The 26,620-nt window shown below is 33.8% G+C and overlaps 6 protein-coding genes across 18 annotated transcripts in view; 4 read left to right on the top strand and 2 right to left on the bottom strand.

Annotated features, from left to right (window-relative positions):
• Positions 1 to 7,105, top strand: part of LOC105459556 (chromosome-associated kinesin KIF4) — a 23,642-nt gene extending 16,537 nt beyond the window's left edge. For 3 of the 5 annotated variants that reach the window (XM_011705697.1, XM_011705699.1, XM_011705695.1), the window contains exons 2-13: positions 1,560 to 1,782; positions 1,877 to 2,312; positions 2,466 to 2,734; positions 2,877 to 3,317; positions 3,427 to 3,811; positions 4,466 to 4,832; positions 4,960 to 5,254; positions 5,322 to 5,449; positions 5,571 to 5,708; positions 5,831 to 6,022; positions 6,252 to 6,431; positions 6,546 to 7,105. In XM_011705697.1, the coding sequence (XP_011703999.1) occupies positions 1,560 to 1,782; positions 1,877 to 2,312; positions 2,466 to 2,734; positions 2,877 to 3,317; positions 3,427 to 3,811; positions 4,466 to 4,832; positions 4,960 to 5,254; positions 5,322 to 5,449; positions 5,571 to 5,708; positions 5,831 to 6,022; positions 6,252 to 6,431; positions 6,546 to 6,602 (3,111 nt within the window). In that variant the 3' untranslated portion in view covers positions 6,603 to 7,105. Of the gene's footprint in view, positions 1 to 641; positions 899 to 1,275; positions 1,373 to 1,559; positions 1,783 to 1,876; positions 2,313 to 2,465; positions 2,735 to 2,876; positions 3,318 to 3,426; positions 3,812 to 4,465; positions 4,833 to 4,959; positions 5,255 to 5,321; positions 5,450 to 5,570; positions 5,709 to 5,830; positions 6,023 to 6,251; positions 6,432 to 6,545 lie in introns of those variants that run through there. The other 2 variants (XM_011705696.1, XM_011705700.1) reach the window with 2 other exon arrangements.
• An 833-nt stretch (positions 7,106 to 7,938) lies between these two features.
• Positions 7,939 to 11,805, top strand: LOC105459549 (monocyte to macrophage differentiation factor 2). 5 transcript variants are annotated; one of them, XM_011705684.1, is made up of 6 exons: positions 8,486 to 8,575; positions 9,514 to 9,684; positions 9,774 to 9,841; positions 10,593 to 10,838; positions 11,000 to 11,252; positions 11,462 to 11,805. In XM_011705684.1, the coding sequence occupies exons 4-6, from the start codon at positions 10,603 to 10,605 to the stop codon at positions 11,720 to 11,722; spliced, it is 750 nt and encodes a 249-aa protein (XP_011703986.1). In that variant the 5' UTR covers positions 8,486 to 8,575; positions 9,514 to 9,684; positions 9,774 to 9,841; positions 10,593 to 10,602; the 3' UTR covers positions 11,723 to 11,805. The 5 variants fall into 5 exon arrangements, with proteins under 5 accessions (XP_011703983.1, XP_011703984.1, XP_011703982.1 ...); XM_011705681.1 differs by lacking the exons at positions 9,514 to 9,684; positions 9,774 to 9,841 and adding an exon at positions 7,939 to 8,055 and having other exon boundaries at positions 8,227 to 8,575; XM_011705682.1 differs by lacking the exons at positions 9,514 to 9,684; positions 9,774 to 9,841 and adding an exon at positions 7,939 to 8,063 and having other exon boundaries at positions 8,227 to 8,575.
• A 15-nt stretch (positions 11,806 to 11,820) lies between these two features.
• Positions 11,821 to 19,018, top strand: LOC105459547 (uncharacterized protein KIAA0556-like). 5 transcript variants are annotated; one of them, XM_011705675.1, is made up of 14 exons: positions 11,821 to 14,081; positions 14,186 to 14,302; positions 14,599 to 15,017; positions 15,618 to 15,964; positions 16,116 to 16,253; positions 16,496 to 16,636; positions 16,749 to 16,911; positions 17,014 to 17,279; positions 17,355 to 17,538; positions 17,689 to 17,850; positions 18,024 to 18,163; positions 18,239 to 18,340; positions 18,433 to 18,539; positions 18,627 to 19,018. In XM_011705675.1, the coding sequence occupies exons 1-14, from the start codon at positions 13,987 to 13,989 to the stop codon at positions 18,730 to 18,732; spliced, it is 2,487 nt and encodes an 828-aa protein (XP_011703977.1). In that variant the 5' UTR covers positions 11,821 to 13,986; the 3' UTR covers positions 18,733 to 19,018. The 5 variants fall into 5 exon arrangements, with proteins under 5 accessions (XP_011703977.1, XP_011703976.1, XP_011703975.1 ...); XM_011705674.1 differs by having other exon boundaries at positions 14,653 to 15,017; positions 17,014 to 17,538; XM_011705673.1 differs by having other exon boundaries at positions 17,014 to 17,538.
• LOC105459548 (kinesin-like protein KIF23) lies at positions 18,533 to 23,253 on the bottom strand. Its single transcript, XM_011705679.1, has 14 exons — positions 23,077 to 23,253; positions 22,394 to 22,957; positions 22,094 to 22,264; positions 21,778 to 21,976; positions 21,535 to 21,673; positions 21,258 to 21,457; positions 21,066 to 21,170; positions 20,886 to 20,971; positions 20,643 to 20,773; positions 20,344 to 20,552; positions 20,089 to 20,235; positions 19,834 to 20,004; positions 19,462 to 19,698; positions 18,533 to 19,353 (listed from the first exon to the last, which is right to left on the bottom strand). Exons 1-14 carry the CDS (start codon positions 23,085 to 23,087, stop codon positions 19,186 to 19,188), a joined length of 2,538 nt encoding a protein of 845 aa, XP_011703981.1. The 5' UTR covers positions 23,088 to 23,253; the 3' UTR covers positions 18,533 to 19,185.
• Positions 23,254 to 23,571: 318 nt separating this feature from the next.
• LOC105459544 lies at positions 23,572 to 25,625 on the top strand. Its single transcript, XM_011705671.1, has 2 exons — positions 23,572 to 24,949; positions 25,069 to 25,625. Exons 1-2 carry the CDS (start codon positions 23,912 to 23,914, stop codon positions 25,360 to 25,362), a joined length of 1,332 nt encoding a protein of 443 aa, XP_011703973.1. The 5' UTR covers positions 23,572 to 23,911; the 3' UTR covers positions 25,363 to 25,625.
• Positions 25,515 to 26,384, bottom strand: LOC105459546. The gene is made up of 3 exons (XM_011705672.1): positions 26,273 to 26,384; positions 25,870 to 25,973; positions 25,515 to 25,783 (listed from the first exon to the last, which is right to left on the bottom strand). Exons 1-3 carry the CDS (start codon positions 26,333 to 26,335, stop codon positions 25,618 to 25,620), a joined length of 333 nt encoding a protein of 110 aa, XP_011703974.1. The 5' UTR covers positions 26,336 to 26,384; the 3' UTR covers positions 25,515 to 25,617.
• Between the last annotated feature and the right edge of the window lie 236 nt (positions 26,385 to 26,620).

Genomic DNA, 26,620 nt, shown 5'->3' with positions numbered 1-26,620 from the left:
CGCGCCGCGCCGGCCGCCGTCAGACGTGCCGGACAAGGACAAGAAAAGTGTGGCGTGTAGCCCTCTCGCTTTCGATTTCTGCTTCACCGAGAACAAAGGGCCGCGCAGTCTATCTTATAAGTCTATGGTTTAAGGCTTACAACATCTATTGTGTTTCGAGACTAAGGGGAGGATCCCGATTGGACACAGCCATTCATAGCGTCCGGTGCCTAGAGGCTTTCTAGTTTCAAGCGCTGTGATTGGCTAACATGGTCAATCGGGTGCCACCACTGTCATCCGGGACTAAGGCCTGTTCTACAATATGTCGTATGTCGGGTCATAAGCCGTAAGCCGTAAGAATTGACCAATTACAATCGAATATTCTTCTTACATTCAATTGTGATTGGTCAATTCTTACGACTTACGATTTACAACCCGACATACGACGTATTGTAGAACAGGCCTAAGGATCGGATCTACAATACGTCGTATGTCGGATCGTAAGCCGTAAGCCGTAAAAACTGACCAGTCACAATTGAATGTTCTTCTTACATTTGACTGTGATTGGTCAATTCTTACGGCTTACGACTAACCGGACATACGATTGTAGAACGGGCCTAAGGATCCAGCTTAAGATACACGAGAGTATTCGGGCGGAGAGTATTTCGGGTGACGTTTCCGAACGCAGCCGAAGTTAACCGGTATTGATAATCGGCCTGTTTGAAATTTAACGTCTTTCTGTATATACCGTACGGTATCAACAGCTGCGAGGCCTGCGAGTTTGGCGGGATTGCTGGGAGTCTTTTGTGGTCTTTTGTATGTGCGTCCATGATATCGTGTGATGTGAGAGCTCTGTAAAATTTTCTCAGAACACATTCCATGTGGTAGGTCTCCTAGGTGTTGAGAAATCGCATTAAAAGTGAGTACGAGTCTCTGATAAACTTGTGAAAATAGATGCTTTAAGCATGTTGCAGTTGAACGGTAGCAATATTTGTGCAATAATCTTTCCTTTTTCAAAAAAATTAGTAAATTTTTTTATTTTTTATTTTTCTGTATTGTCACAAAAATGTTCCTTTAGAGAGGATAACACATGTAGTAATAATAATAATAATAATAATATGTTTGATTTTTATAATAATGGATGATTGTGAATATTTCTCTATCATTTAGATTTTAACTTCTTTTGCTCTTTTTTTTGCCAACGGATTTGGTTTATTTTTTTTAAATTGAAACATACGTAAACTGGAATCTTCATCTGAGATTTTTTTACAATCATTGAAAGTTTTGTATGTATGTATGTACATTCATTATCTCATGAAAAATTTAAAACGAATATTTGATATTTTATGGAATACTAGCTGTGAACACACTGTGCATTTATGACAACCTATAGGTATATTCTATATTTGATCTAAACATGATAAATAAACTGTTTATACCGTCGCGATTTTCATGATCGAATTTTATATGAATGTAATAACCATGGTTAAATATCAAATAATGATACGAGATAGGAATGATGACATTAGCTACATTATGCTATGTCCTTCCTAATATTAAATTTAACATTTTTACTGCAGATGTGTGACGATACTGTTCGTGTTGCTCTACGTATCCGTCCATTAGTAGAAAACGAGATAGAAAAAGGATGTCAAATGTGCTTAGATGCTATATCTGGAGAACAAGTTCGCATATGCAATACTGACAAAGCGTTCACGTACAATTATGTATTTCCTCCTCACATTGGACAGGAAGATTTTTATAATACAGCGATTAAACGACTCGTAGATAATATTTTTCAAGGTAAATATTTTTTATTTTGACATTGTCTTTTAAATTCGCCATACTTTTTAGAACAATATCCTTGTGTTACATTAAACCATTTTTTTTTTCACAGGCTATAATGTTACAATATTGGCATATGGTCAGACTGGAAGTGGCAAAACCCATTCCATGGGTACTAATTATACAGGTGTGGGAGAGAAGGGTATTATACCAAGAGTTATATATGATATATTTGAAATAATTAAATCCAAGGAAGATTGGAGCTTTAAAGTTGCAGTCTCATTTATGGAATTGTATCAGGAACAATTGTATGACCTTTTATCTGACAAGCAGAAAAGTCAATCCATCGTAGATATCAGAGAGGATGGTAAAAGCATAAAAATTGTCGGTGTGACCGAGAAACAGGTTAAAGATGCTCAAGAGACCTTAGAGTTCTTAGCCCAAGGTTCTATAGGTCGCGTTACAGGCGCGACTGCAATGAACGCGCATAGTAGTCGTAGTCATGCAATATTTACGTTATGTATACGCCAGCAAAAGAGAGATGATCCGTGAGTGATTCTTAATTTCTAATCTTATCAGCAATATCCTTTCTCTCTCTCTCTCTCTCTCTCTCTCTCCCCCCCCCTCTCTCTTCTGTTGCCAAATTTGTGAAATATAATAGAAATAATGGAAAAATAACTAATATTCAACTTTTCAAGCAGGAATACAGCAACAGTGGCAAAATTTCATCTGGTTGATTTAGCGGGGTCCGAACGTAGTAAAAAAACTCAAGCCACTGGAGAACGGTTTAAGGAAGGTGTGAATATAAACAAGGGATTATTGGCTTTGGGCAATGTTATTTCGCAACTCGGTGATGGTGCCTCTGGACTTACTTATATCGGATATAGAGACAGTAAACTTACGAGATTGTTGCAAGATTCCTTAGGTGGTAACTCCATGACTCTTATGGTCGCCTGCGTCAGTCCTGCTGGTTGGTATTCACACACTTCTACGTAGTGCTTGTGTGTATGTCCAACTACATACAAGATATATAGGCTGCGTCTACTCGTATATTTTAACGTATTTCAACACATTTCATATATAATTTATATATATGAAAAATCTATTTGTAGACTATAACTTGGACGAAACTCTTAGTACGTTGAGATATGCGGATCGCGCGCGCAAGATCAAGAATAAACCAATTGTGAATCAAGATCCGAAAGTAGCAGAAATCAATCGGTTGAACAAATTAGTTCAAGAACTGCGGATGGCTCTTATGAATCAGGAACTGGGCATAACATGTCCTAAGGAACACGAGGCACTCGAGGAGAAATACAGCGTGTTACAGCAAAAGTTTCGTGATATGACTGAAAAATTGAATTCAAATTTAGGAGAAATCGTAGTTATGCACGAACGAGCGGAGATGGCCGAACAAGCTCGGGAAAAAATCCGATTTGCTATGTCGTTATTGCTCGATGAATTCAAACAAATCGTACAAGATTTTGATTCTTGTCCTGAAATCGACGATGAGAAGCGTAATAAATTGAAAGCGATATACAAAAGAATGTTGGGTAAGCTTTTCTGTCGTGTAAACGTTGCGTTATGTTAAATACTTTTTCGCATTTTCATAAACTTTGGTGTGTTTAGCCGTGTTAATTCGATCGTATTTATTTTATATAGATATCCAAAGTAATGAAAGGAAAGCATCTGAGGAACTTATAAATCATGAAATATCCAACTCCAAACATTGTATCACGCACACGGAAAATTTAGTAGAATGTGTACGTGCAGAGGAATTGAACGACGTCGAAGACAGTTTGGATTATTTTGATAAAAAGGAAGAGGAACATACATTGCGGCAAGCGGAGCGAAATAACGAGGTACAAATTATTAATAAGGAGCTGGCACTCAAAGAAAGCCTCGTATCGGAACTCTTGAAAAATATCACGCAACAAACCGCTGAAAGTCATAAGAATGTCGTAGAGATGGAACAAGAAATCAAACGGCTACATGCGGAAAAAGAGGAACATTTACAAGCAGTGCGTACACATGACATCAGCTCCAAGTAAGTTGACTTGCGTGCAAGATTAAATTCTGTAAATTCTACACTTACACTTTAATCCCTCATAAAGTGTGGATGGAGTGAGATTGAAAATTGAGATATATGTGGAATTGAACCTGAGACCTACCGATTAAGAGAGTCAACCTCTATCGTAGCGTGCCATGCGAGCCATGTGTCGCCACATGTTATTGAATTTGTGAATTTGAGATTGGTCCTAAAATACTATATATATATATATATATATGTATAGTAAAATGGGATCTACAACAGGATTCGTAAGCAGCCGTAGGAAATTGACCAAATCACAATCAAATATGAGGAGAATAATTGACTGTGGATTGGTCAATTTCCTACAACTTACGACTGCTTATTACACTCTTATTATTGGACTCCACATTAAGTCTTTTGCTCTAAGAACTCTAAATTATGACGGGTTTTTTTTTTGGTATTTTAAGCCACAATCCCCGTAAACTTTAAGTAAGCTGGCCAGATCTCAACTAAAGTTTATAATAATTTTATTAAATTCCAAACATTAAGCTATAAGAATATTTACTATTAATATAATAAATATTCCAACTTAGAGTTTAGAATAAAAAAAGGCTTATTACACTTACTTAGACTATATGAATCTAATTCTTTATTTGAATCTCTGTACAGATTGGCTGAGAAGCGTCGTAAACAAGTACAAGAATTGGAAAAAAAGATAGCGGAATTGACGCGCAGATGCACAGAACAGAACAAGATAATCAAGACAAAAGAGAAACAAGATCATAGAATTAAGACTCTCGCCAGTGAGATACAATCACTAAAAGAAACTCGAGTCAAGTTAATCAGACAGATGCGCACTGATGCAAATAATTTTACAAAGTGGAAACAATCCAAGGAAAAGGAAATTAATAAATTAAGAACGCAGGATCGTAAACGTGCTTACGAAATGGTACGAATGAAAATAGAACATAATAAACAGGAGAATGTTTTTAAGAGAAAAATGGAGGAGGCTTTTGCAGTTAACAAAAGACTAAAGGTACGTTTCTTTGACGACATTATCTAATAGGCGTGGTTTCATTATTATTTGTTATTATTATTAGTACTTAATTTACATTTTGTTATTACGCGATCTATTAATAATAAGCTAAGCGATTTATGTACAGGGTGCATTGGAGATGCAGAAGAAGGCGATGCAACGACAAGAAAGAAAGGCCAATAGCAAAGAAGAGATAAAAACTTGGATAGCGCAAGAATTGGAAATATTAATGGCTACCGTAGAGGCGGATTATTCTCTTGAAAAACTAATGCAAGATAGAGCCTCCTTGGTACATCAATTGGAGCAATTTAAAGAAAACAGCGATCCGGATGAGAAGGAACTTCTGACTATTACCGAATTCATAGAATTACGTAACATGCAAATTGCAGATCTGCAACAAAAGATACTGGAGTCAGATCAGGGTAAGATGTCTAAAATTAAGAATCCAGAGCAAGCGCGGCAATCCACCAATAAATTTTTTTTCTCTAGAAACAAGAGCAAGTACTAGGTGGAATATGATACGTACAATAACTGATGCAAAGATAGCATTTGAAACGGCATTTCATATAGTTACACAAGACAGGAAGCAACAATGTTACAAATATAACGAATTGAAAGTTAGTATATTGTAGACACACACACACACACACACACACACACACACACACACACACACACACACACACACACACACACACAAAATAAGAATTAATTATACAAAAATAACTGATATTTTAGGAAAAGTGTCAGAATTTAGAAGCGCAACTAGAAGAATATACAAAACAGGAGACAGTAAATAAAATATCTTGTCCGCAAGACATATCTGACACATCTAGCAATACTGAAAAATCTTTGACAAAATCTATAAAAACACAGGTATAATTAAAAGTAAAAATTCTATTAAAAGTAACGTAAAAAAATAGACATGCTCCGTCAGTTTACTGTAAACAAAATGATATTATCATATTATTATATATTGTTATCATTATGTGTTTTAGGTTTTGACAGAGAATTTGAATGAAAATAAAAAATCATCGTCTAAGAAAAGAAAGGCGGAAAGTAAAATAGAAGAAATAATCGACGAGAATGCTTACCTATCGCATGATGATAGTTCAATAATGGAGGACAATGTCGACAAAGATCCAGACTGGAAAAAGACACCACTTTATAGTCGCATACAAAAGTTACAGGTAATTTTTTGTTACAGAAACTCTTAATTACGATAAATGTTACAATTGTTATAAGTATCTCTAATTGTAAATAGTAGTATTTTTTTTATTTCTATTAGCCTCATTTTGTCTCATCAAGTTTTTATCATGCTGTTATCATGTAGACAAGTGCAAAACATAAAAAAAGCTACATAATCTGAACGAATTGAACGAAATTATTGAAATTTTAATAAATATCTTCTTTATTTAGAATAAATCGAAACTCTCGATTCAACGATTGACCTTTAATATAGACCCTAATGAGAGCCTGATAAAATGTGCTTGTAAAACGAAATGTGTTACGCGGATATGTACGTGTCGTAAGAATAACGTAACTTGCAACAATTGTAGCTGTGATTCAGAACAATGTCAGAATAGAAACGAAGAGAATGTAAGTATCGCATTACTATATAATATATAACATATATCGCGTGCGTGCGTGCGTGCGTGCGTGCGTGTGTGTGTGTGTATCTATATCAATTCTTACGTATTTTTTTTTTTCCAGTTGCGTACTACACTGTTTTCAGATGTTGCAACATCAGATGAAGCGAGATACGATTAGAGAAAAGACAAATTATTTTTTTTTTCAATTATGCATAAAAAGTTACATTTACTTCATGATATCGTATTCAATCGAAATATTGTATGTACATATTCCAATTTTTCGTATCGCTTTATTATAGATATTTATTTTGGCTTTTTATATTTTGGCATAAACATGATAATTACAGATTAATTGTATAGGAAGGATAATTTGTTTACATTTTATATTTCGTACAATTGACATCGACCACTTGGAATTCTTAGAAATTGTAATACTGCATATATGTAAACAATATTCAGTTATTAATCTTATAATCGAAAGTGTTTCGAGATCGTCAAAAATTTATGTAAAATACGCGAACAAATCAAAAGGGCAGTATAGCGTCATAAGGAAATTTGCTTACATTTTTATCGATCTGACTGACCAAAATGATATGTTACTGACAGAGTGAAAAAATATTAAAATATGAGCAAGTCAAAACGGTGCTATAGCGCCATGAGGAATTGAGAGGGAGAGAGAGAGAGAGAGAGAGAGAGATACAATAAATAATAAATTTATTTAAATTGCAAATCCTTTTTAATCACACTATGTCTTTATACTTACAATATTATATCAGCGATTTTATAAGAGAAAATTGTTAAAGAAAAACTCAAGCTCTTACGAATAGATCGCGGATGGCAATTCAGAGTGCTTAAACAGTGATGCAAACCGACACAAGTTGTTTTGTTTTTGTTACTAAATGCTAAGAAGGATAGAATGATGCATGACGTTTGTGTCGACTTCACATGACTTGTGTCACTAAATGAAAATCACTCTTATATGAATAATATGAATATCAGCATAGAGGATCCTGAGAGAGGACTGACGGCCTTTGCATGTAATGGCAAAATGTCCTCTTATGTATGTACATACATACATACATACGTGTCCGTGCTAAATTCATTTTTCAAAATTGTTAGGGCTTTATTCTTGAAAAATTTGCAAAAATACGGAAATATACTTTGGAATGCGTAATTTTTCGAGAATAAAGCCCCAGCAGTCTCGAAAAGTGGATTTAGCACGGACACACACCATAAATTATATCCGCGGTGCAGGAAAGTGGATTTTTTAATATAGTTTACATCCATTTCTTCAGAGGACGTTAGTGCACGAGGACATTTTGCAGCCAGTTTGGCTTTACGCGTCAAAGATGTCGTGTCGATCGGATCGACTAATCGAGGATTGGTTGAGGCAGAAGAGGGTTTGAACGCGGGTGAGGTTAAATCACAAGATCTCTCTCTCTCTCTCTCTCTCTCTCTCTCTCTCTCTCTCTTTCTATATATATATATTAAAAGTCCGTAGGTGAAGTGGTTGAACTGTGGACTGTGGCGGGTGGCCGAGTCAGTCGAGTGTGGTGGCCGACTGTGGCTGTCGTCGGTCGTCGAGGGGTCGACGCCGTCGACGGAACAATCCGAACGATCAGTATCCATCGGTAAATTGGTATTTATTTATTGTACTGATCGATATTCGTGGGCACTCTCAGCGTTCGCTGCGAACGGGGAGTTGTAGGCTAACAATAAGCAAATAAGCAAACGAGTGAATGGGTGGGCGGGAAAGGTGCATTCGCGAAGCCAACAGAGTGAACAGAGGCCAACTGTTTTAGACGCAACGTAGACGTGTTCAGACGTGCACTGGTGGTGTGCAGGCTTCTCGACGTCGTTTTCAAAACAGATAGCAAATTGGCGGCTCGTCTCCTGCACTTGTCAATCGATGTCGAACGTAAATTGTTACAAGTTTAGCAATATGCGATGGAAGACGCAGCTTCTCCGGCAGCTGTTACGCCGTCGTTAACCACATTATCCAAGAAACCCGTCGGATATCCGTCGGAATATCGACATTCTCAACTTTACCAAATTTTTCCACCATTCATATAAAGTCATGGACGGTACCTGCCTTCATCAGTTGGTCGCAGCACCCATAAAAAATTTCCTGCAACTACAACGGATCAAAGAGTAAGACAAAGACAAAAGAGTACAAATCGTATTAATTGCGCCAATAATTTTGAAAAAATGTACTTAATAAAAAATCCTCAATTTTTTAAATGTCTGAAATTCAGACGAGCCGCCTGTAGGCAACACGAACTACTGTCTCTTTCTAGAGATATCTAGTTTTTTAGTTTGATTCGTGCCATTTTCTCATTCTAAAGAATTAGTTTTCCTTTAATGCTTGCTAGTTCATTATCTTATTAGATAATCCACACTCTGTTCCAATTTAATTTTTATTTTTATTATAGTTTTGCATTTTTTCATTCTTGGAATTTATCTGGTCGTTTAGCATGTAGCATCTGTTTATATGCAAAGTAATTTATGTGCATGCATGAATCGATAAATAAATGCATTATCAAATTGGTCAGTTATACATTAGATATTAATTGTATGTCTCTTGCATACGAGAGCTATAGCTGCAGTAAGCACGTTGCATCCAATGTACATATTCAATTATTGATTGATACAGTTATTATTAACCAAAGTTGCAAGAGCGCATTGTTGCGGTATCTTACTATTAGCCAATTGCCAGTTGCGGTACGGTTAGTACTCAAACGATAACTGATAAATGTACGTTATGCGCACATTTTGCTATAGTTGCATACTGATTGACAATTGAATTCTTTACTTTACAAGTACATATCTAGATGCATCTATCGTATAGTAAAATCTACTAGTTACATTTTGCAATACGTTAAGAAAAATTTAATATGCACTTAAAAATTATCTATAATCATATGTTTACATTATTATCTAATGAAACGAATGCGTTCAATTGCGTTTAGTTTTTTCACCTTAACCTTACAATCGTATGGCGTTATATGAGCTTAAAAGTGTGATTAAAAGTTATGCATGTATCAAAACCCTATGGTACATTGTGTAAACATTTTAACGGAATGCACTAGCACCGCTTGTAAGAGGATAGAAGATTGATATCTTCATGCAACATGAACGTACTCTCTGTGGACTATTCTACTGACATATGGATATGTGAAAAGAAATCTTGTGCCTGTAGCCTGGATTATTTGGTGGATTATAGGTTTCCATAGGTCTTCTTAAAGTAGTTGAGCAAGAAGGTATCTTAGTTGTGATATAACAATTTGTGTGCGTGTATCCTACTATATACATATGTCCTGTGTATACATATTTTTTATGCTTTTTCAAGATACTATGCACTTTGATATAATCCTAATGACATAATGGGATTTAAAATAAGCTAGCTTATACCAAAAGGTATTATATAATCATTTCATCTTTAATTTCTTTCTCTTTTCTTTTCCCCTCCCCCCTTTCTCTCTCTCTCTCTCTCTCTCTCTCTCTCTCACACACACACACACACACACACACACACACACACACACACACACACACACACACACACACACATCACACACTCATGCCTTTATTTTACTCTACTACTACTACTACTACTATTACTACTACTACTACTACTATTACTACTACTACTACTACTACTTCTGCTACACATGCATGCACACGCAATCTAATTACTTATAGTAATATAATAGCAAGTATACTTTAGAATTCCTTAATTTCATTATCTGCTTTGCACAGACTCGACTAGATATAAATTTCTTTTTATGTAATCTCTTGACAAATCTTTCATTTTATACAACAGCTGGTCATGTTTCATAATTTTTTATAAAAATTTTCTATTGCATTAGTGCCAATCACACTAAAATATATCGTACATATATTAATTGTGATGAAACAAATTGTTATTGATGACATTGTTAATTAGCTTTTAAAGTTATCAATGTTTCGAAATTTTACAAGTCTTTCTAACAATAGAATATAAACAATTGTATGATATTAAAAGATATTGTTTATAATTTTATTATATTTTTCAATAATTTAATATGCAATTTTATAAAATGTAGCATAGAATTTACAATAACACTGAAAAAGAAAGTGGAAACAATGTGTACACAGGCAAAATATGCAGATGTGAATATGTTTGCAGGATAAAGTGGATGAATCCACGAGCATGTACAAATGAGGCATATACTCCTACATCCATTGAACATATGGCAAATGTGGCAACTCATGGAATATGGGTTGTACCCTCGGTAATTGGTGGTATCGAACTTGTACGGCGTTCGTCAACATGGGCTCAGTTTGTTTCCGCTTGCGTATACGGCACTTCCTTGATCCTTGTCTTTGCAGTGTCAACTTTCTTCCACAGTGTACATTATTGCAATCATAACAGGTATTTTACGCAATTATTTAAGCATAATGCATATATATTATGTATAGTTTATTTCTTTCGCTCATTAATTAATTCTTTCTAATATTTTTTGCGTCCCGTAAGATATAGTAAGGTTTATATCTTCTAACAAGACATTCATCGCACATAATATAATATTTTAGACAACTAAAAGATGCATTGCATCGTTGCGATCGTGCTATGATTTACATCTTCATAGCAGCCAGTTACTTTCCATGGTTAAATATAGAACATTTCTCAGACGATGATCTGTTATTCGCGATGCGATATGTCGTCTGGATCATGGCTATAATGGGTATCCTTTACCAGCAGATCTTTCACGAAAAATACAAGATGCTCGAAACTATTTTCTACGTAGTTATGGGTATTGGACCTAGCGTCGCGATCCTTAATGTTGTAAGTAAAGCAACATTGTGTCTTGTTATTCGGATTATTCATATTAAATTTTAGAAGAGCATGAAAGCACCTGGGAAGGGTTCTTCGATCGGTGGTTCATGCTCAACAACAAAATATATTTTATGTAATTTCAAATGATTTTAAGCTAATTTTAATAAAAGTACAAGAGTGTAAGTGTCGAATAATTTACGATAAATATATTTTTGCAGTATAACTATTACAATATTACGGAATTGAAACTGGGTGGACTGATATACGTTCTTGGCTTAGTATTTTTCAAATCGGATGGTCGTATACCTTGCGCGCACGCAATCTGGCATCTTTTCGTAGCTGCGGCCGCTGGATTTCATTATTACGCGATTCTGAACCATGTATTTCCTGACAATGAGACAGACTCGACGAATGTTCTTGGACCATCTGGCAGCATGCCACAATTATCTAATATATTAAAGCCTCATATAGAGTTGTAGGAGTTGTATACTATTTTTTACAATATTTCTTCCAAATGCTAAAGATTCTAAAATGTTTTAAAGTTTTTAAGGATGAACTCTGTTCTCTCTCTTTCTCTCTCTCTCTTTCTTTCCCCCCCTCTCTCTCTCTCTCTCTCTCTCTCTCTCTCTGTACATTTCCATTTTTCCGATAGAAGGTTATCTTTTATTTACGTCTATTCAGAATTTTGATAAGAACAAATTGATTTTTTAATCATGATTCGTATATCTGTGCTCGACAACTAGACATTGTTTTATAATTATTTTAAATGTCAATGAACAAGAATAGTTGTATATAAATATATAAATATATAAAAAAGCGTAGTGAGAATTGCGAATTGAGAAGAAAGGAAAAAAGAAAAGATTTTTAAGTACCTGACGGCCATACAAGACTCCATTCATATATTATGAATGTGTTATATACTAGAGTAAAAAAAAGTATATCTAATATTACGTTAGCGGAAATATTAATATGACTCATTGTCAGTTATTGCTAATTTTACATGACGAGTTGAATATATATCTATAGCGAATATTGTATTTTTCACATTCGATCAGATTTAGTATCAGATTTAGTTTCGCTAAACCATTCATTGCTCGTGAATAATCGCCAAATTATCGTAAGAAAGAAAATTTTTTTCATGCTTGTACTTTTCCAAATACAGATGGAATATTTTTGGGAAAAACATTATTTTATTTTACATTGTATAAGTTTGATAAAAGTTTCTATATTAGAATTTTTATAAAGTGTAGATGTTAAGCTCTTAGTTTAGCATTGATAAATGGGGAATAAATCACGTTAACTAAATACACATTTTTATTTTCTACTAAGAGCATCTTTCTGTTTGCGTATAATATTGTGCCAAAATTCAATTAAATAGTATACTATACTCACGCGTCTTAGAATTTCCAACGAGCTGTCAAAATTTTTTTGAAAGAAAAAAGAAATGAATATTATTTTAATCGTGCATATTGCGCAAATATTTTAGTTACTTTAGTTAAAGTTACGGAGTGTTTTTTCTGAAATATAGCATGTTGAGCAATAGCCTTATTTCGTTACTTAGATTTTGGAACGATATTACATGTAATTTAATGAATGATATTACATCTAATAAAATCAGGTTTTACAATTATGGTACTTATTGTGTAACAGTAAAAAATTATATGATATGTTTATATCGTAGAATAATTTGTCTGCGTCTATAAAAAAAAATATACAAAACAATGTAATTTGTACTTCCTTACACACACACACGCACACACACACACACACACACACACACATCAATTGTATATTTAAAATTAATATATGTATAGTAATAGGGGCAATACTTGTATGTACTTGTACGTATATAGCGTATGTAATGTGTATGTGTACATATACAAACGTGCATACATATATGTCCAAATAATATATATGTATGTAGGTATGTATATAGAATATATAGTATTAACAATGTAAAATGTTATTACTAAAGTTTTGATGTAACGAGGATATTATAATTTGCGATGTATACATATACCGTGATATCGCAAGGAGCAAAGTACAAAATGATTATCTGCAGTTATGTTACAAGTTGTTCGTTGTCTATTATTTTTGTTATTAGGAATTTCGTGGACCAAAGTATCGTGGAGTAACATATATAGCATCTCATTGATATATACTTCCTGATATGAATGTAATACCTACTTATTGTTAGTGAAAAATAAACCGTTATATATTGGCCAAAAATTACTTATTTGGTAAAATTGGTCTACTATGCGCGCACGCGTATTATAACCATTACAGCAGTGACTGCGTTCCGTTAATCATTGCGAGTACTGAAAACTATAGTTTACGTTAGTTTACGTATACTATAGATTTTTAGTACTCGCGATGAATAACGGAATGCAGTCAGTATAGGCTACTATAGGCTTCTATTATCAAAAGAGTTTCCATGGTGACAACAGCAAACAAAGCGAAAATCGAACGAGTCGACAATGGATAAGTATTTCTGACCGGTCGTTATCACGGTCTTCAACAATTAATTGAGCAATCTGGAATCTGTGCAACGCAGTCATGAAAATTAATATGCGTACATTTTTCGAACGTGAAAAAAAATTGCAATTAACATTTTTTTCGATAAAGTAATAAAGTTTATATGTGTGATTCATTTGGCGAACCATTATTATCATATTATCATAAAAGTGTTTGCGTTCTAACGTACGACGACGATATTATTAGCGACGAAACAAAAAAATAAAATATGGATAATGTAACATATAATAAGGCGGAAAATAAAACTGCATTCTTGGCTACCAACGCGCTTAAAACACCATCGTGGTTGCTGGAGATGACCGAGTATGTAATATTATTTTACACATTACTTTTCATCTTTTTAAGAGTGAACATGGCATTGTTTTCCACATTTCTTTTTATTCTCGTCTTTTATTTTTTTATATCAGCAATATAGAAAAAATTAATATAAATAACGATGCCAAATCGCTGCAAATGGAAACATTTTTAACAATCGATGAGCAGCATGATTTTAAGAATATTACCATCAAGGAAAGTGACGATAAGTAAGATATTTATGTATAATATTTTGTAACAGTATTTCCTCAACAAAGATGTATCTACACGCACATACACGCGCGCGTACGCGTACGCACACTACACACACACACACACACACACACGTGCGCGCGCAAATAAATTTTACATATATGTAATAGAATTGAATTTATTCACTTCAGCATACATTAAGCCAAGAAGGGGATAATATTATTGGTTTATAATAAATATCTATCACACAACAGCGTACGTGTGCGTGTGTGTGTGTGTGTGTGTATTACGTTTTATTTTGATATTTTTATAGAAACAATCAACCTAGCAGCTATCAATCAAGCTTAAGCGATCTTTATTTCGATAGTAATATTAAATTACAAACATCTACGAGCAAATCACTGCCAAATACACCAAAGAATGAACAAGTACAAGTTAAACGGAGAAAAATGCGCGCTTGTTCTGCTGTTGTAAATGCAAAGCATCGTACAAAGGATGATTTTCATGGATTGGATGCATACTTGGAAAGAAAGCAGATGGAAAAGCAGGGCACGTACTTGACATCCGAAAATTATAGCAACGATAAGACTCCCTATGAGGAATCTTATTTTGAATATCGAATATCAAATATCTCGAATCATGCAGATTTGCGATTGCATTTCCCAGATGACAATTATCTCGACAGTTCTGCATTTAGTGCTGCACAGAACGAAGGAAAGCCGAAATTATCTGGTCAATATCAACAAACTTTTTTTAAATCTCTCATCTTGAAAACAATTTTGTTAAATTTAATTATTACATATTAAATTATAATTGTCTGCTAATAATAATTTAAGTTGACATCTATCTTGAAATCTTACATGCGTTTTCACGTAAATCTTATATATGCTAGAAACATTGCAACAATAGAATATTAATGTGTTGTCTGCCCAGCGATTGAGTATATGCGCATCTCATTTATTGTACGCTTAATGAATTTTTATTATCATATAATTCAGGATATTGTGATAAAATATTGTGTAATATACGTATGGTTAAGTAGATATAGTATATCTCGCCTCATGGCAGTTGAATATATCGTGTTGAATAGTCGTATTGTATTGCATTTTTTATTTTACATTACCATTCATTGCTATTTCTGTCATTTGAAATTTTATATTTATATTTACTTTTTACGTAAGATTTAAAGCTTTACAAGATTCGATCTCAATAACGCCAATCACGGCACGATTAGCATGGCAGTCAACATGTTAAATATACTTATAATACTCGTACATTGTTTTGCATTTTGATAATACGAAAAACGAATAATTTAGTTTGCATTACTTTTAGATAAAATTTACAGAAATTTTATTATTCCTGAACTTCCATCCGGAGATTCGTTGGTCATTGATATTCTCTCTACTTGGGGCGACAAACATTACGTAGGCCTCAATGGTATTGAAATTTTTTCAAATACCGGAGAACCAGCCAGAATAAAAGAGATACGTGCACATACGACAATTAATCAACCATTGAACAATGATCGTAATCCTTATATTATAAACAATTTAATTAACGGCATTAATCGAACGAGAGACGATGCAAATTTATGGCTAACACCTTATTCAAATGGTGACCATCATTATGTTTACATGATATTTGAATTTACAATTACAATAGCAATGATCAGAATATGGGTAAGATTCCTTATCTATTTTATGATAATTTCATAAAATAGTCTAGGCTTTGTAGAAATTGTGTGTGTGTGTGTATGTGTGTATGTGCGTGTGTGTGGTGTGCAAGTGTAAAGGTACACTCCACCTGAAATCACCTGCCTTCTTTTTTCAGAACTATAATAAATCCAGAATACATTCCTTTCGAGGAGCTAAAGACGTTATTATTAAATTGAATGATATTATCATTTTTTACGGAGAAATTGCTAAAGCTTCAGGGGATGACATCGGTAGCCTCGATTCTTTTGGAGATGTAAGAATTAAATTTTGTCAAATAAATATCGCAGTATATTATAACTATATACAAGTAAACAGTACAAATAATATAAATGTTTTCTATTATGGGAAACTGAACAGGTTAATGTAGAATGTAGAATGTCTATTAAATTAACGGCCGTTTATTCTTACAATTAGTATCTACTTGTTTTATCACACATAATAAATTTTGATTAATTTTATTTTGTACGTAATGTACAAAAATATTGGCTGATGTAGACTATATTATTTACGACGGACGAAAATATTCTGGAATTGATATCAAAACATGATAATACATTCATAGAACTCAATAATGGGATGTCAGATTATGAAGAGAAAGAAATAATTCGTCCGATAACAGCAACGACGATTAATGACGTAAGAAAAAGCTAATTGTATTAATAATTTAATAATGTTATAATATACTAGATAATATTATATATAATACGCGCGCACGTAATAAATGGATAATGAGAAGAAATCTTTTTAGATTATTTCAGCGAGACGTAATGATAATAGTAATGATTCCATTGAGAATCTTTCTCCTAACGCATATATCAATAGCAGAATTTACGATCCCCTTACCGCCGCTATATCTTGCAGAGAGATTCAATTAATTATCATTTCTAATTGGGGTTTACAACATTTGGTTGGTAAGTAGCGTAAATCTCATCAGTTGATACATTAAATAGCATTACATTACAATTAATAATCTGTGCGCACGTTAATTAGCATCTTTTTTCGGGTTTTTGTAGGCCTTACCGGTATAGAATTAATTGGGGATCAAGGTATAGCGATTCCGTTAGTAAACGCCAACTTGCATTGTAACGTGGTTGATGCGCGAGATTTAACGAGACTGATCGATGGACACAATGTTACAACCGAAATGGATTACATGTGGCTAACGGATCAAACGTTAAATAAGAGCATTACGATTACTGTTACTTTCGATACGGATGTATACCTAACAGGAATGCGGATTTGGAATTACAATGCATCCCTGGAGTTGTCTTATTGTGGAGTAAGAATGCGTTCGAAAGAAAACATTGCAATGATCGCGCAACGATTAATTAAACGAGAGATTCTACTTGCACAGGTAAAAGAGTTGTTAATTAAATTAGACGGTAAACAGCTACATGACGAGAATTCTGATGGCTTCCTGTTAAGACGCGCGCCAGGATCTTGCCATTATGATTTTGTCCAAGAAATTAGTTTTCTTCATCCACCTACTCGAGAACACTTTACGGATCGTATCACCAATCCAATTAAATCGCCTGAAGGTACGGTGTGTGCGCGTGTGCGTGCGTGTGATATATATGTCATTCAGAGATGGCATGTGAAGCAAGCAAGATAGAAGCACATAGTATGTACATACATACGCGTACGCGTATGTGTACGTATAATGCTCATACTACACCCATAACTTTTAGAACTTGAGTCTTTGGATTCCAATTACGAAGCTCCGTCGATGCCACGAGGATTTGTTTATCAAATAATAATTTTCTCTACGTGGGGTGACTCCTACTATGTTGGCCTCAATGGGATACAAATATATGACAATTATGGAAACGAAATCAAATTAACCACAGATAGTCAGTTTATACAAAACTCTGTGAAAGCGCGCACGTTTAATCATATAAACTTAATTTTATGCATTTTCTGCTTTAAAAAAAAAAAAAAAAAGTTTTAATCATAATTTACATTTGTTAAGTACCTCCGATCTATTTATTGCCAATCTTGCTTAATGCCGATTATATTTTGCTAGATGTAGCCGCATTTCCCGAAAGCGTTAACATAATAGAAGGAATAGATAACGACATTCGTACACCGGACAAACTTATCGATGGGATAAATGATACTCGAGACGGACGGCATGCCTGGCTAGCTCCTATACTTCCTGGACAAGTAAGCGAAAGCGAACAAGATAACAATCAATTACTCTCTTCAATTACTCTTTAATACTTGAGATGCATTTCTCAGACAAATCGTGTGTATTTAATATTTTATCATCCTATTATGGTATCTATGATCAAAATCTGGAATTATGGGAAAACCTCACAAAGGAGAGTTAAAGAATTTGCCGTAAGAGAAATAAATTTCATTAATACAAAAATATATTCACTGATAATTCTCCAATTTGCTCCAACTATACTAAAATTATTTGTTGCTTATAGATACTAGTAGACGACTTGCTAGTTTACAATGGAACGCTAGATAAACATAATTTGTACGGATTAGTAACGTTTGTAAAGGAAAGCAGCAATGAGAATCTGGTGAATCGGTAAGTCGCAAGAGCAATGCATACATTTATCAACAAAAATACAAAAGAATTTGACAGTAATTGCATGTATATATTATACAATTGTAGCTCGGAGCAAGAAGGTTGTCTTTTAAACTTGCAAAGAAATACCTCAGGTACTAATTCATTACCAGATCCATCCCTTCGGCCACATACATCTTTACAATTCAAATAATCGTAACGCTACAGATATATTTAACATATATAAAAATTGTATACCTATATATTTTTATACTTGCGGACTACTGATTGTGAGACTACTTTGAAACTTTTTCCACGTTTATATTAGGAAAATCCCGTTTAAACATCTAATTAACGACTACAATAGCATACATATATATAACAATGTATAATAATATCCATATATTGTCGTACGTTTTTGTAATAACCATCCCATATGAATGTCAGATATACAAATGTTGTTTATCTTATAAAAACAATAAAAAAGAATTATAAAGAGAGATTATAGGGGTGTATATGTGTGTGTGTGTGTGTATCTTTGATAGATTACAAGAACGAATAAAAAGATATGTATACATCAAATATATCACTCACGTCTTCGATATTTCATTTGCCTTATGCTCTCGAGTAAATTATGATGACACGAGATGACAAAGTTACGAGGGTATTATACTCGTGGTCTTTTTGTTTCTGTCAATGTAGAAATATCTACTTGGTCCATTCCCTCTTCTCCAGGTCCGGTACGCTTCCTCGCTTTCGGTGACGATTGTTTCAAACATTCCATATCGTTAAATATTACTTGTGCTCCGCCGCCACTTGTTGGCAGTATATCGCCCTATTTAAGAGAAAAAATAAAGTTGTAAAACTTTTGTATATTAATAATATTAATATAAAGATTGCATGAATGATATCTCTCTTCTATATACATAATAAATTACAAAACCTTATACAATATTGTTTCAAGTTCTCCGTCTGTATCATGCTCTTGCGCGACAAGACAGTATCTAGATGCACCATCCGTAATCTTTTTTGGAGAAGTAAGTTGCGTTACGCTCCGTCTTCTTTGCATCATTGGTTGCAATACAGTCCCGATTGGTACAAGAGGCTGAGATCTATGATCGATCCATCTATCGGCACTTTGCGATCGTCTATACCTTGGATTCGAAATGGGTATTCTATCCTACAGTGAGAAAACTTTTTTCTTTACTTTTTCTCTTGTGTGTGTGCATGTGTGTGTAGACATATATACAAAAATTTTTAAGTTGTATAATGGAGTATTTAAGAGAGAAGAAAATAATTGTGCATAACAGTTAACCTTTCGTGATACTCTATCTCTATTCGGAGTATCTCTATTCGGATTGACTACTCTCGTTGTCAATTCTGGAATTTGTTCTTTCGATGAGGCCACTGCAAGATTAATGCCATTGTCGTCAACTGAAATATGTCTTATCAATCGTAACCTATCGCCATTCTCCTTTATTTTATTCTAAATAAAAATATATTAAATTTTTAATTAAAAATATCTGTAAAAGTTAAAATTAAATATTAAATATAAAATTAGAATAATTACCTCAAAAAGTTCACGTTGTTGCTGTAGTTGTATTTTCATTTCTTTGCTCATTTTTTCCGTCTCAACTTTAAATTTTGTATTCAATCTCTGCTTCGCTCTTCGGTTATCTATCTCACGTAGATTTAATGCCAGATCTCGATCTTTCACCTATACGCGAACGTCACATATTATTTAAATTAATCTACAAGCATACAAGCAGATGCATGCGTGCACATATGCACACACACAATAGGTATAAATCAATATTGAACGCACTTCTTGCTGTAAATTTCGCACTGTTTCATTAGCATTATTTAATTTACACCGAAGATTATCGTTTTGTTTTTCTGCTTCGCAAAGATGACCTTGAAATGCCGATATCTGTTTTACTTGCTTTGTATTTGTAGCTTTCAACGAAGCTACTTCAATTCTTAAACTTGCATTTTCTTGCTCTATTCCCATTAATATCCGTCTAAAATCCTCTTCTATAAATAAAACGCATCTTATTATTACTATTACTATTGTAGCACATCGTTTGACTAATTGTAAGATAATTTTACAACTAAATATCTCACGTTTCTTTTGCAAATCCGCGCGAAGTATATTGCGCTTGTTGATACGTTGTTCCAAGTATTGTATTAAAGATTGTATTAACTGATCGTTATCTGAAGTAATAGTCTCGAATTGAGGAAATGGTCCGCCCAAACTGAAATAATATTTAAACGTTCGATTACATTATGCGGTAATTAAAAAAAAATAAAAAGGAGGAAAAGAATTTGAATATGTATAACTATGTTCAATCAATCGTTGAAATGTACCTGTACACTAGGCCTAGATCAATGTTCAAATCAGCTGCTTCCGGTCGGCCTTCTCTTTCTAATTTGCTTCTTGCTTCCTTGAATATCTGAAATAATAAAATTTATATTGACACGCATGAAAGCGCGTATGCGCGCGCACATTCCGAAATTATAAAATATTATTCGAGCTAGAGTTGCTACTTTATTCGCTTGTCTTCTGCCAGGAGTGAAACCGAGGTCCAATTTTACAGGATTAGATCTTGTGATATGCACTTCTTGAGTCATTTCGGCAAATTTCATGACTTGCTACATATTGAACATTAAAGAAATTAATAATTTATTTGTATCTCTTTGTCTTTATAGATATATATTTAACACCATCTTACTACGTACAATCGTTTCGTCATAATCATCCGCTCTCGGATTTACACAGACTATCATTCTGACCTGTCCTTCTCCATCAAAATAGTTTTTGAATAAATGTGTAAGCTTGGAATCTCGATAAGGTACCATTTTATTTGTACCCTGATTCTGATTCTCTCTCAAAATTTCCAAACACGACCGCAGAGTCATTAGAGAGTTATTAATGTTTCCTACAATTAAAATTACATGCTCGTTGTTCAAAGGCTTTCATATAAATTTCACAAGTACAACAAATGAAATGTCTTACCTGCTTCTCGTAAACGTTGACCGGTATTTTTAGTGCGATTCGTTCGCTCGCTACCCGCCAAGTCTACTAAAGATAATTGACTTACGCACACGACTCGTTTATCCTGCATCACAAGTTCGCCCTCGCAATCTAAAGGTGCCTAAAAATTGTGCAAGGAAATTAGAGACAATATAAGCGATTGCATTTTAAAATAACTCTGATGTATGTGTATGCGTATGATAACAAGTTATAAAAAAGTGTCACCTGTACAAGCCTGATGGTGAAAACACTGTGCGATCTACTCGACTCTGCATTCAATGCTGTATGCGCGACGCGTCTTTTCCGTTGTCCACGTTGAAATAGCTCAAAAGCTTCCTCTGCACTTTTCACTTCAACTTCCGTGACAGCATGTACATACATATTTTTGTTACCATCTTCCCTAACTATTTTACTTTGCAGTGTTCTACATTAAATAAAAGAAAAAGATAAATGAACAAAAGTACCACTCAGGTAATAAAACAAAAACAAAACAAAAAAACAAAAAAAATTGCAAAAATTTTTTCTCACGATATGTATTTACTTGGTTCTGATATCATCTTCATCCAACAAGTCATATACACTGTTGTTGTATATTTCAACATACGTGATAAATACAGCATATGCATTATCTGGTTCAACTGTCACGCTTTGTGATTCGTTACGTTCATGAGCTAGCGTTGGATTACTCTCTCCATCGCTGTCTATTTTACGACTGTTGAATGTTACTTCATAAGATATAATTCCATATTTTTGCAATTATATAAATAATCTAACTACGAGTAGAAATATTTATCTATTTATATAAGAGATAATTTCATTAGATGGATTAGAAAAAACTTACTGTTTGCCGAGTCTTGCTCTTTGTGATAGACCTGCGTGAAGTTCATGCTGCCTATCCAGCATGGCATCAGCCTCGCTTTGTATATCAAAACCGTTTAATTTATCTGGTTTAAAGACAAACTTTTTCGTTTGATAATTCGCAATAGTATTGAAAATAACATCCAAACACCGAGGCATAATACCAGCATCCTGTGGTTCCCCAGTCATTGTATACGTTTTACCACTACCTGTTACACCGTATGTAAACAAGAGACCATTTTTTCCATGAATAAGATTCTCAACAAGGGGAAGGGCAACAGTTTTAAATATCTCCCTCTGCGTCACATCGGACATAAATACATGACTGAATGTCGTTTGTATCTCCCTGTTAGTTATAGTACGAAAATTGGCTGCTGATTCCGGAGGCGTTATCACTACAGTCATATCAGATGTAACTCTCATGCACGATACATCCGTTGGAGATTGCATTGGCCGTAAACGACAATAAACTTGCACAGGATCTTTAGACATCATATTCGATCCCTTTGGCCGACCGATTGGCCGACGAGCTGGAGTTTTCGAACGTCTGGAACATACATTTTTCGCTTCTTATTTCGGTTTCTTAGCGTATTCATAAGCGTAGTATAGTTTAGGCCACTCATCGAGCAGCTTGAAGGCTTGAGGATAATTTTACAATATACTTACGCGGGCTTCATTGTTATATAAGTCAGTTCACTGTTTGTAACAATAAGTATCAATTAAATCAAGTTGAAATTATTGTAACAAATTGTACCGGTTATGACAGGCGTGCGTCAGTAAAAGATCGTTATGGTTTTTCAAATTGAAGCTTGATATAATAGATGCCACCACACGCGTTGGTATTCAGTTCCACCAACTTGAACCTGAATCTAAACTAAAGAGCTTCTAGATTATCAGAGAAGCGTGACCGGCTTATGGCAGTATCGCAAAAGTGCTAGAAAATATTAAAAATGTACTAAAAATGGAGTCGAATGGCCAATCATAAGATTAATTTAACGGTATTATAAATGCCTGCCGAATAAATCAATCTTATGATTGGCCATTTGACGCTATTTTTAGTACATTTTTAATATTTTCTAGTACTTTTACTGCGATACTGCCATAAGCCAGTCGCGCTTTTCTGATAATCTAGGACTCTAGCTCCCTTCTGTTACTTTTTACCTCCATGCTTCAACAGCCAGACATACAACCACATACCACATGGAGGAGTTGGTATTGATGTGTGTTGAGTAAAATTTAAATTTCATAATATATAAAATATTTTGCGCGTAGCATTTTGCTAAAAATAGCTTGATTTTATCAAATTTATTTTATTGCCATATGATTTTATCTTCTTCAGTGAATTAATCACAGCAAATGAAATTTGCATTCTGCAATATTTTCCATACTATATATATATATATACAAAACTTGGAACATATGAATATTCTCGCTGTGAGGAATGTTTTATCTTCTCTCCAAGCCTTCTTCACATAACGTTTCATCGTAGCTGGTATTATGAATGATATTTGTATATCTTGCTATGACTGATAATATTAAAGTAGTTTCAAGGCCGAAGGTTAGATTTTGTCAATTTTCTGACAATGCACGAAACAAAGTGGAGATTGTTGAACATTGTAAAAAACAATCTGCTCTGCAAGGGAATCGTCCAAGAATCAAGGAAATCATATCTCTTAAGAAACCCATCAGAGTTGTAGATGCTACAAAATCTGCAAGTGTTTGTGACAAGGATGTATCTTTGATTAATTGTAACACTGATACCTCGCATTATCGTACTACATCTGACAATACTCGAAATATATCTTTGTACGATAAAAATATGTCAAAAGTCGAGAATGAAATGATTCTGCGTGATGCAACTGGCGTTCAGAATACAAGGAGTAGTTGTAACATGTCGCAACCTGACAAGAGTTCACAAGATGATGTTCCAAAAGGTTGCACAAAGAGTTTGCGACAGAAGGGGAAAGAAAATGCAAGTTTACTGTTGAAAAGAGCTATATCTAATAAAAATATAAGCGGGACAAGAACATGTAACTCTCAACATGTACAATCAGTTACCCGAGAGAAATTTTCTACAGGTAACAATGCAAATAGTATGCAAAAAGTAATTGTTCGAGACTTTAAAAAACAAAAAATGACAAAGTCGCAATCTGCACCAAGCATTACGAAAAAAACAAGGAATTCAATGATTGAAAGGAGAATTTTTAGTGCAAGACCTGCATCATCTTACCTTTACTCACCTGCATATAAGACTGTGGCAAAAAATAAAATATCTCCAATTAAAAAGATGGTATTACATAACATATCGGAATCTAAAATCAAAACATCTATGGGACAAAGAGTTTTTTGCAAGGTTAATGCAAAAACGAATGATGTAAATGAAAGACGTATCGTTACATCGGAAGTAGAACACTTGATTCAACCAGAGTACAATTCTGTTATGTGTACTATTAATAAGCTGAAAGAACTTGAACAGCAGAAGGTTGTCACAGATATCAACCTTGTGCCATATAAACTAAAGACTTTTCTAAATGGAAAGGTAAATTTTTATATATTTACATAAATTTGCCTTATATACTCATGTATATATACGTGCGCTTGCGCGCGTTTGTGTGTGAGTGAAAGTATTTGAAAGCGTCTCTTTTTTTTTTGTCATAGATTTCTGCGGCACTTGATTTTCCATTGGATGAGGCAATTTACAAAAACTTGATAGATTTGAGTATTGATGAGAAACAATTGCCACCAACCATTACACGAAGTAAGGATCCAGAACCACGGCAAAAAGATATAGTACCGAAACTTTCCGACTTTTTCGTACCTAAAGATACAAAGGAAATTTGTGAAGCTGTGCACGTTAAATCTCGGGCATCAAAAATTAATGATAATTGGAACGCTTTTAAAATTAGCGATAGAATCCTTGAATGGAAATATAATATAGATGATATAGATTAACACATCTTCCTATATAGTTTTGTTTGATAAAAATAATAAATTTTAAATTGCTGTAACATGGACAATAAAAAATTTGGAAGAATAAAGTCAACTGAATATAATTAAGACATACACAGAATACAGGGATAAATTACTTGAGATATATATATATATTTTTTTTAAACAAAATTAAATATAATTTTACCTAATTTACTGATTACATTTACAAATGGAATATTATTATTATAGTATATTGATGAATTACACTTCTTTTACTCATGAAATGATTATTGATTTTCCTTCAGAATCAAATTCCGATGGCATCGATACAGAATTGATACCATGGTATCTTCGTTGCAGATAAAGGTAGATACGGCATAGATTATAGTAAAGACATGTACCAGCCAGTATCATTCCAATTACAACTCCAGCTATGATTATCCTATTAAAATTTCGTTAGGTTTAATATATTTTAAGTATAATGCATTTTTTCTGAATGAAAATTTATATATAATACAACATATTTACACAGTGATCCATATGTCGTAGTCTTTGTAGCTGCAGCATACATTTTCGTCGCAACAATACTCTGACGATTCACATAAGCCCCATACGCAATAATGCGCAGTAGTCTGAAAATTATACAAAAAGCAAAGAAAATATATATATATATATATATATATATATATGTATATGAATTTAAATCAAACTTATGGATAAATGAGAGAAAATATGAATCGAGATGTAAAAATTTTCATGCACACACTACATTTATCCGACATCAATGTTGATAAGTAAACCTAGTAAAAATTGCAGATGTTATAGGTCATATTCTACTGCAAAAGCATAACATTTTTACAAACGTCTGTGATATCGGTAAAATACGAAAAAAATGATAACTGATGACACTAATGCGAAATACACAGATTACCGGTGAAATCGCGAAACTCCAGGTTAATATAATAAAGAATATATTGTTTGATAGATACTCCATTGTGCATCATAACCCTAAATTAATTTAAACCATGGACGTAGCATGTCCATGATTTGAACATGATCTGACGAGCCATATCGACGTATCCGACGATTATGCAGGATTCACATACCGGTGTGAACTGTGAAGCCAGCTGTCGGACTAACGATTTCAATAATTTCGAATATGCCATTTGTTTGCTAATTTTTGCATCTATTTTTATTTTGTTTGTATATTAATTATTTTGGGTAAAAATCGAAAATAAAATTTGGACAAGTTCTTGTTTGCGCCAGTCACTAGATTATT

Source organism: Wasmannia auropunctata, unplaced genomic scaffold, assembly GCF_000956235.1.
Source record: "Wasmannia auropunctata unplaced genomic scaffold, wasmannia.A_1.0 LD334183.1, whole genome shotgun sequence".
Taxonomy (NCBI): Eukaryota; Metazoa; Arthropoda; class Insecta; order Hymenoptera; family Formicidae; genus Wasmannia; species Wasmannia auropunctata.
The sequence above is the reverse complement of the archived record's forward strand: the minus strand, read 5'-3'. Positions and strand labels throughout refer to the sequence as shown.

What these genes read in the sequence shown, in the direction of transcription:
- LOC105459548 (XM_011705679.1), bottom strand. An exon ending in AACAACGTGAACTTTTTGAG is followed by an intron (nt 20,005 to 20,088) that starts GTAATTATTCTA and finishes ATTTTTATTTAG; the next exon opens with AATAAAATAAAGGAGAATGG. An exon ending in TTGAAACAATATTGTATAAG is followed by an intron (nt 19,354 to 19,461) that starts GTTTTGTAATTT and finishes TCTCTTAAATAG; the next exon opens with GGCGATATACTGCCAACAAG.
- LOC105459549 (XM_011705681.1), top strand. Translation starts at nt 8,502, where the DNA reads ATGGACGGTACCTGCCTTCATCAGTTGGTCGCAGCACCCATAAAAAAT. An exon ending in CAACTACAACGGATCAAAGA is followed by an intron (nt 8,576 to 10,592) that starts GTAAGACAAAGA and finishes ATATGTTTGCAG; the next exon opens with GATAAAGTGGATGAATCCAC. An exon ending in CATTATTGCAATCATAACAG is followed by an intron (nt 10,839 to 10,999) that starts GTATTTTACGCA and finishes ATAATATTTTAG; the next exon opens with ACAACTAAAAGATGCATTGC.
- LOC105459544 (XM_011705671.1), top strand. Translation starts at nt 23,912, where the DNA reads ATGATATTTGTATATCTTGCTATGACTGATAATATTAAAGTAGTTTCA. An exon ending in AGACTTTTCTAAATGGAAAG is followed by an intron (nt 24,950 to 25,068) that starts GTAAATTTTTAT and finishes TTTTTGTCATAG; the next exon opens with ATTTCTGCGGCACTTGATTT.
- LOC105459546 (XM_011705672.1), bottom strand. Translation starts at nt 26,335, where the DNA reads ATGGAGTATCTATCAAACAATATATTCTTTATTATATTAACCTGGAGT. An exon ending in GGAGTTTCGCGATTTCACCG is followed by an intron (nt 25,974 to 26,272) that starts GTAATCTGTGTA and finishes TATAATTTTCAG; the next exon opens with ACTACTGCGCATTATTGCGT. An exon ending in TACGACATATGGATCACTGT is followed by an intron (nt 25,784 to 25,869) that starts GTAAATATGTTG and finishes AAATTTTAATAG; the next exon opens with GATAATCATAGCTGGAGTTG.
- LOC105459547 (XM_011705673.1), top strand. Translation starts at nt 13,987, where the DNA reads ATGGATAATGTAACATATAATAAGGCGGAAAATAAAACTGCATTCTTG. An exon ending in GGGTTTACAACATTTGGTTG is followed by an intron (nt 16,912 to 17,013) that starts GTAAGTAGCGTA and finishes GGGTTTTTGTAG; the next exon opens with GCCTTACCGGTATAGAATTA. An exon ending in CTCCTATACTTCCTGGACAA is followed by an intron (nt 18,164 to 18,238) that starts GTAAGCGAAAGC and finishes TGCATTTCTCAG; the next exon opens with ACAAATCGTGTGTATTTAAT.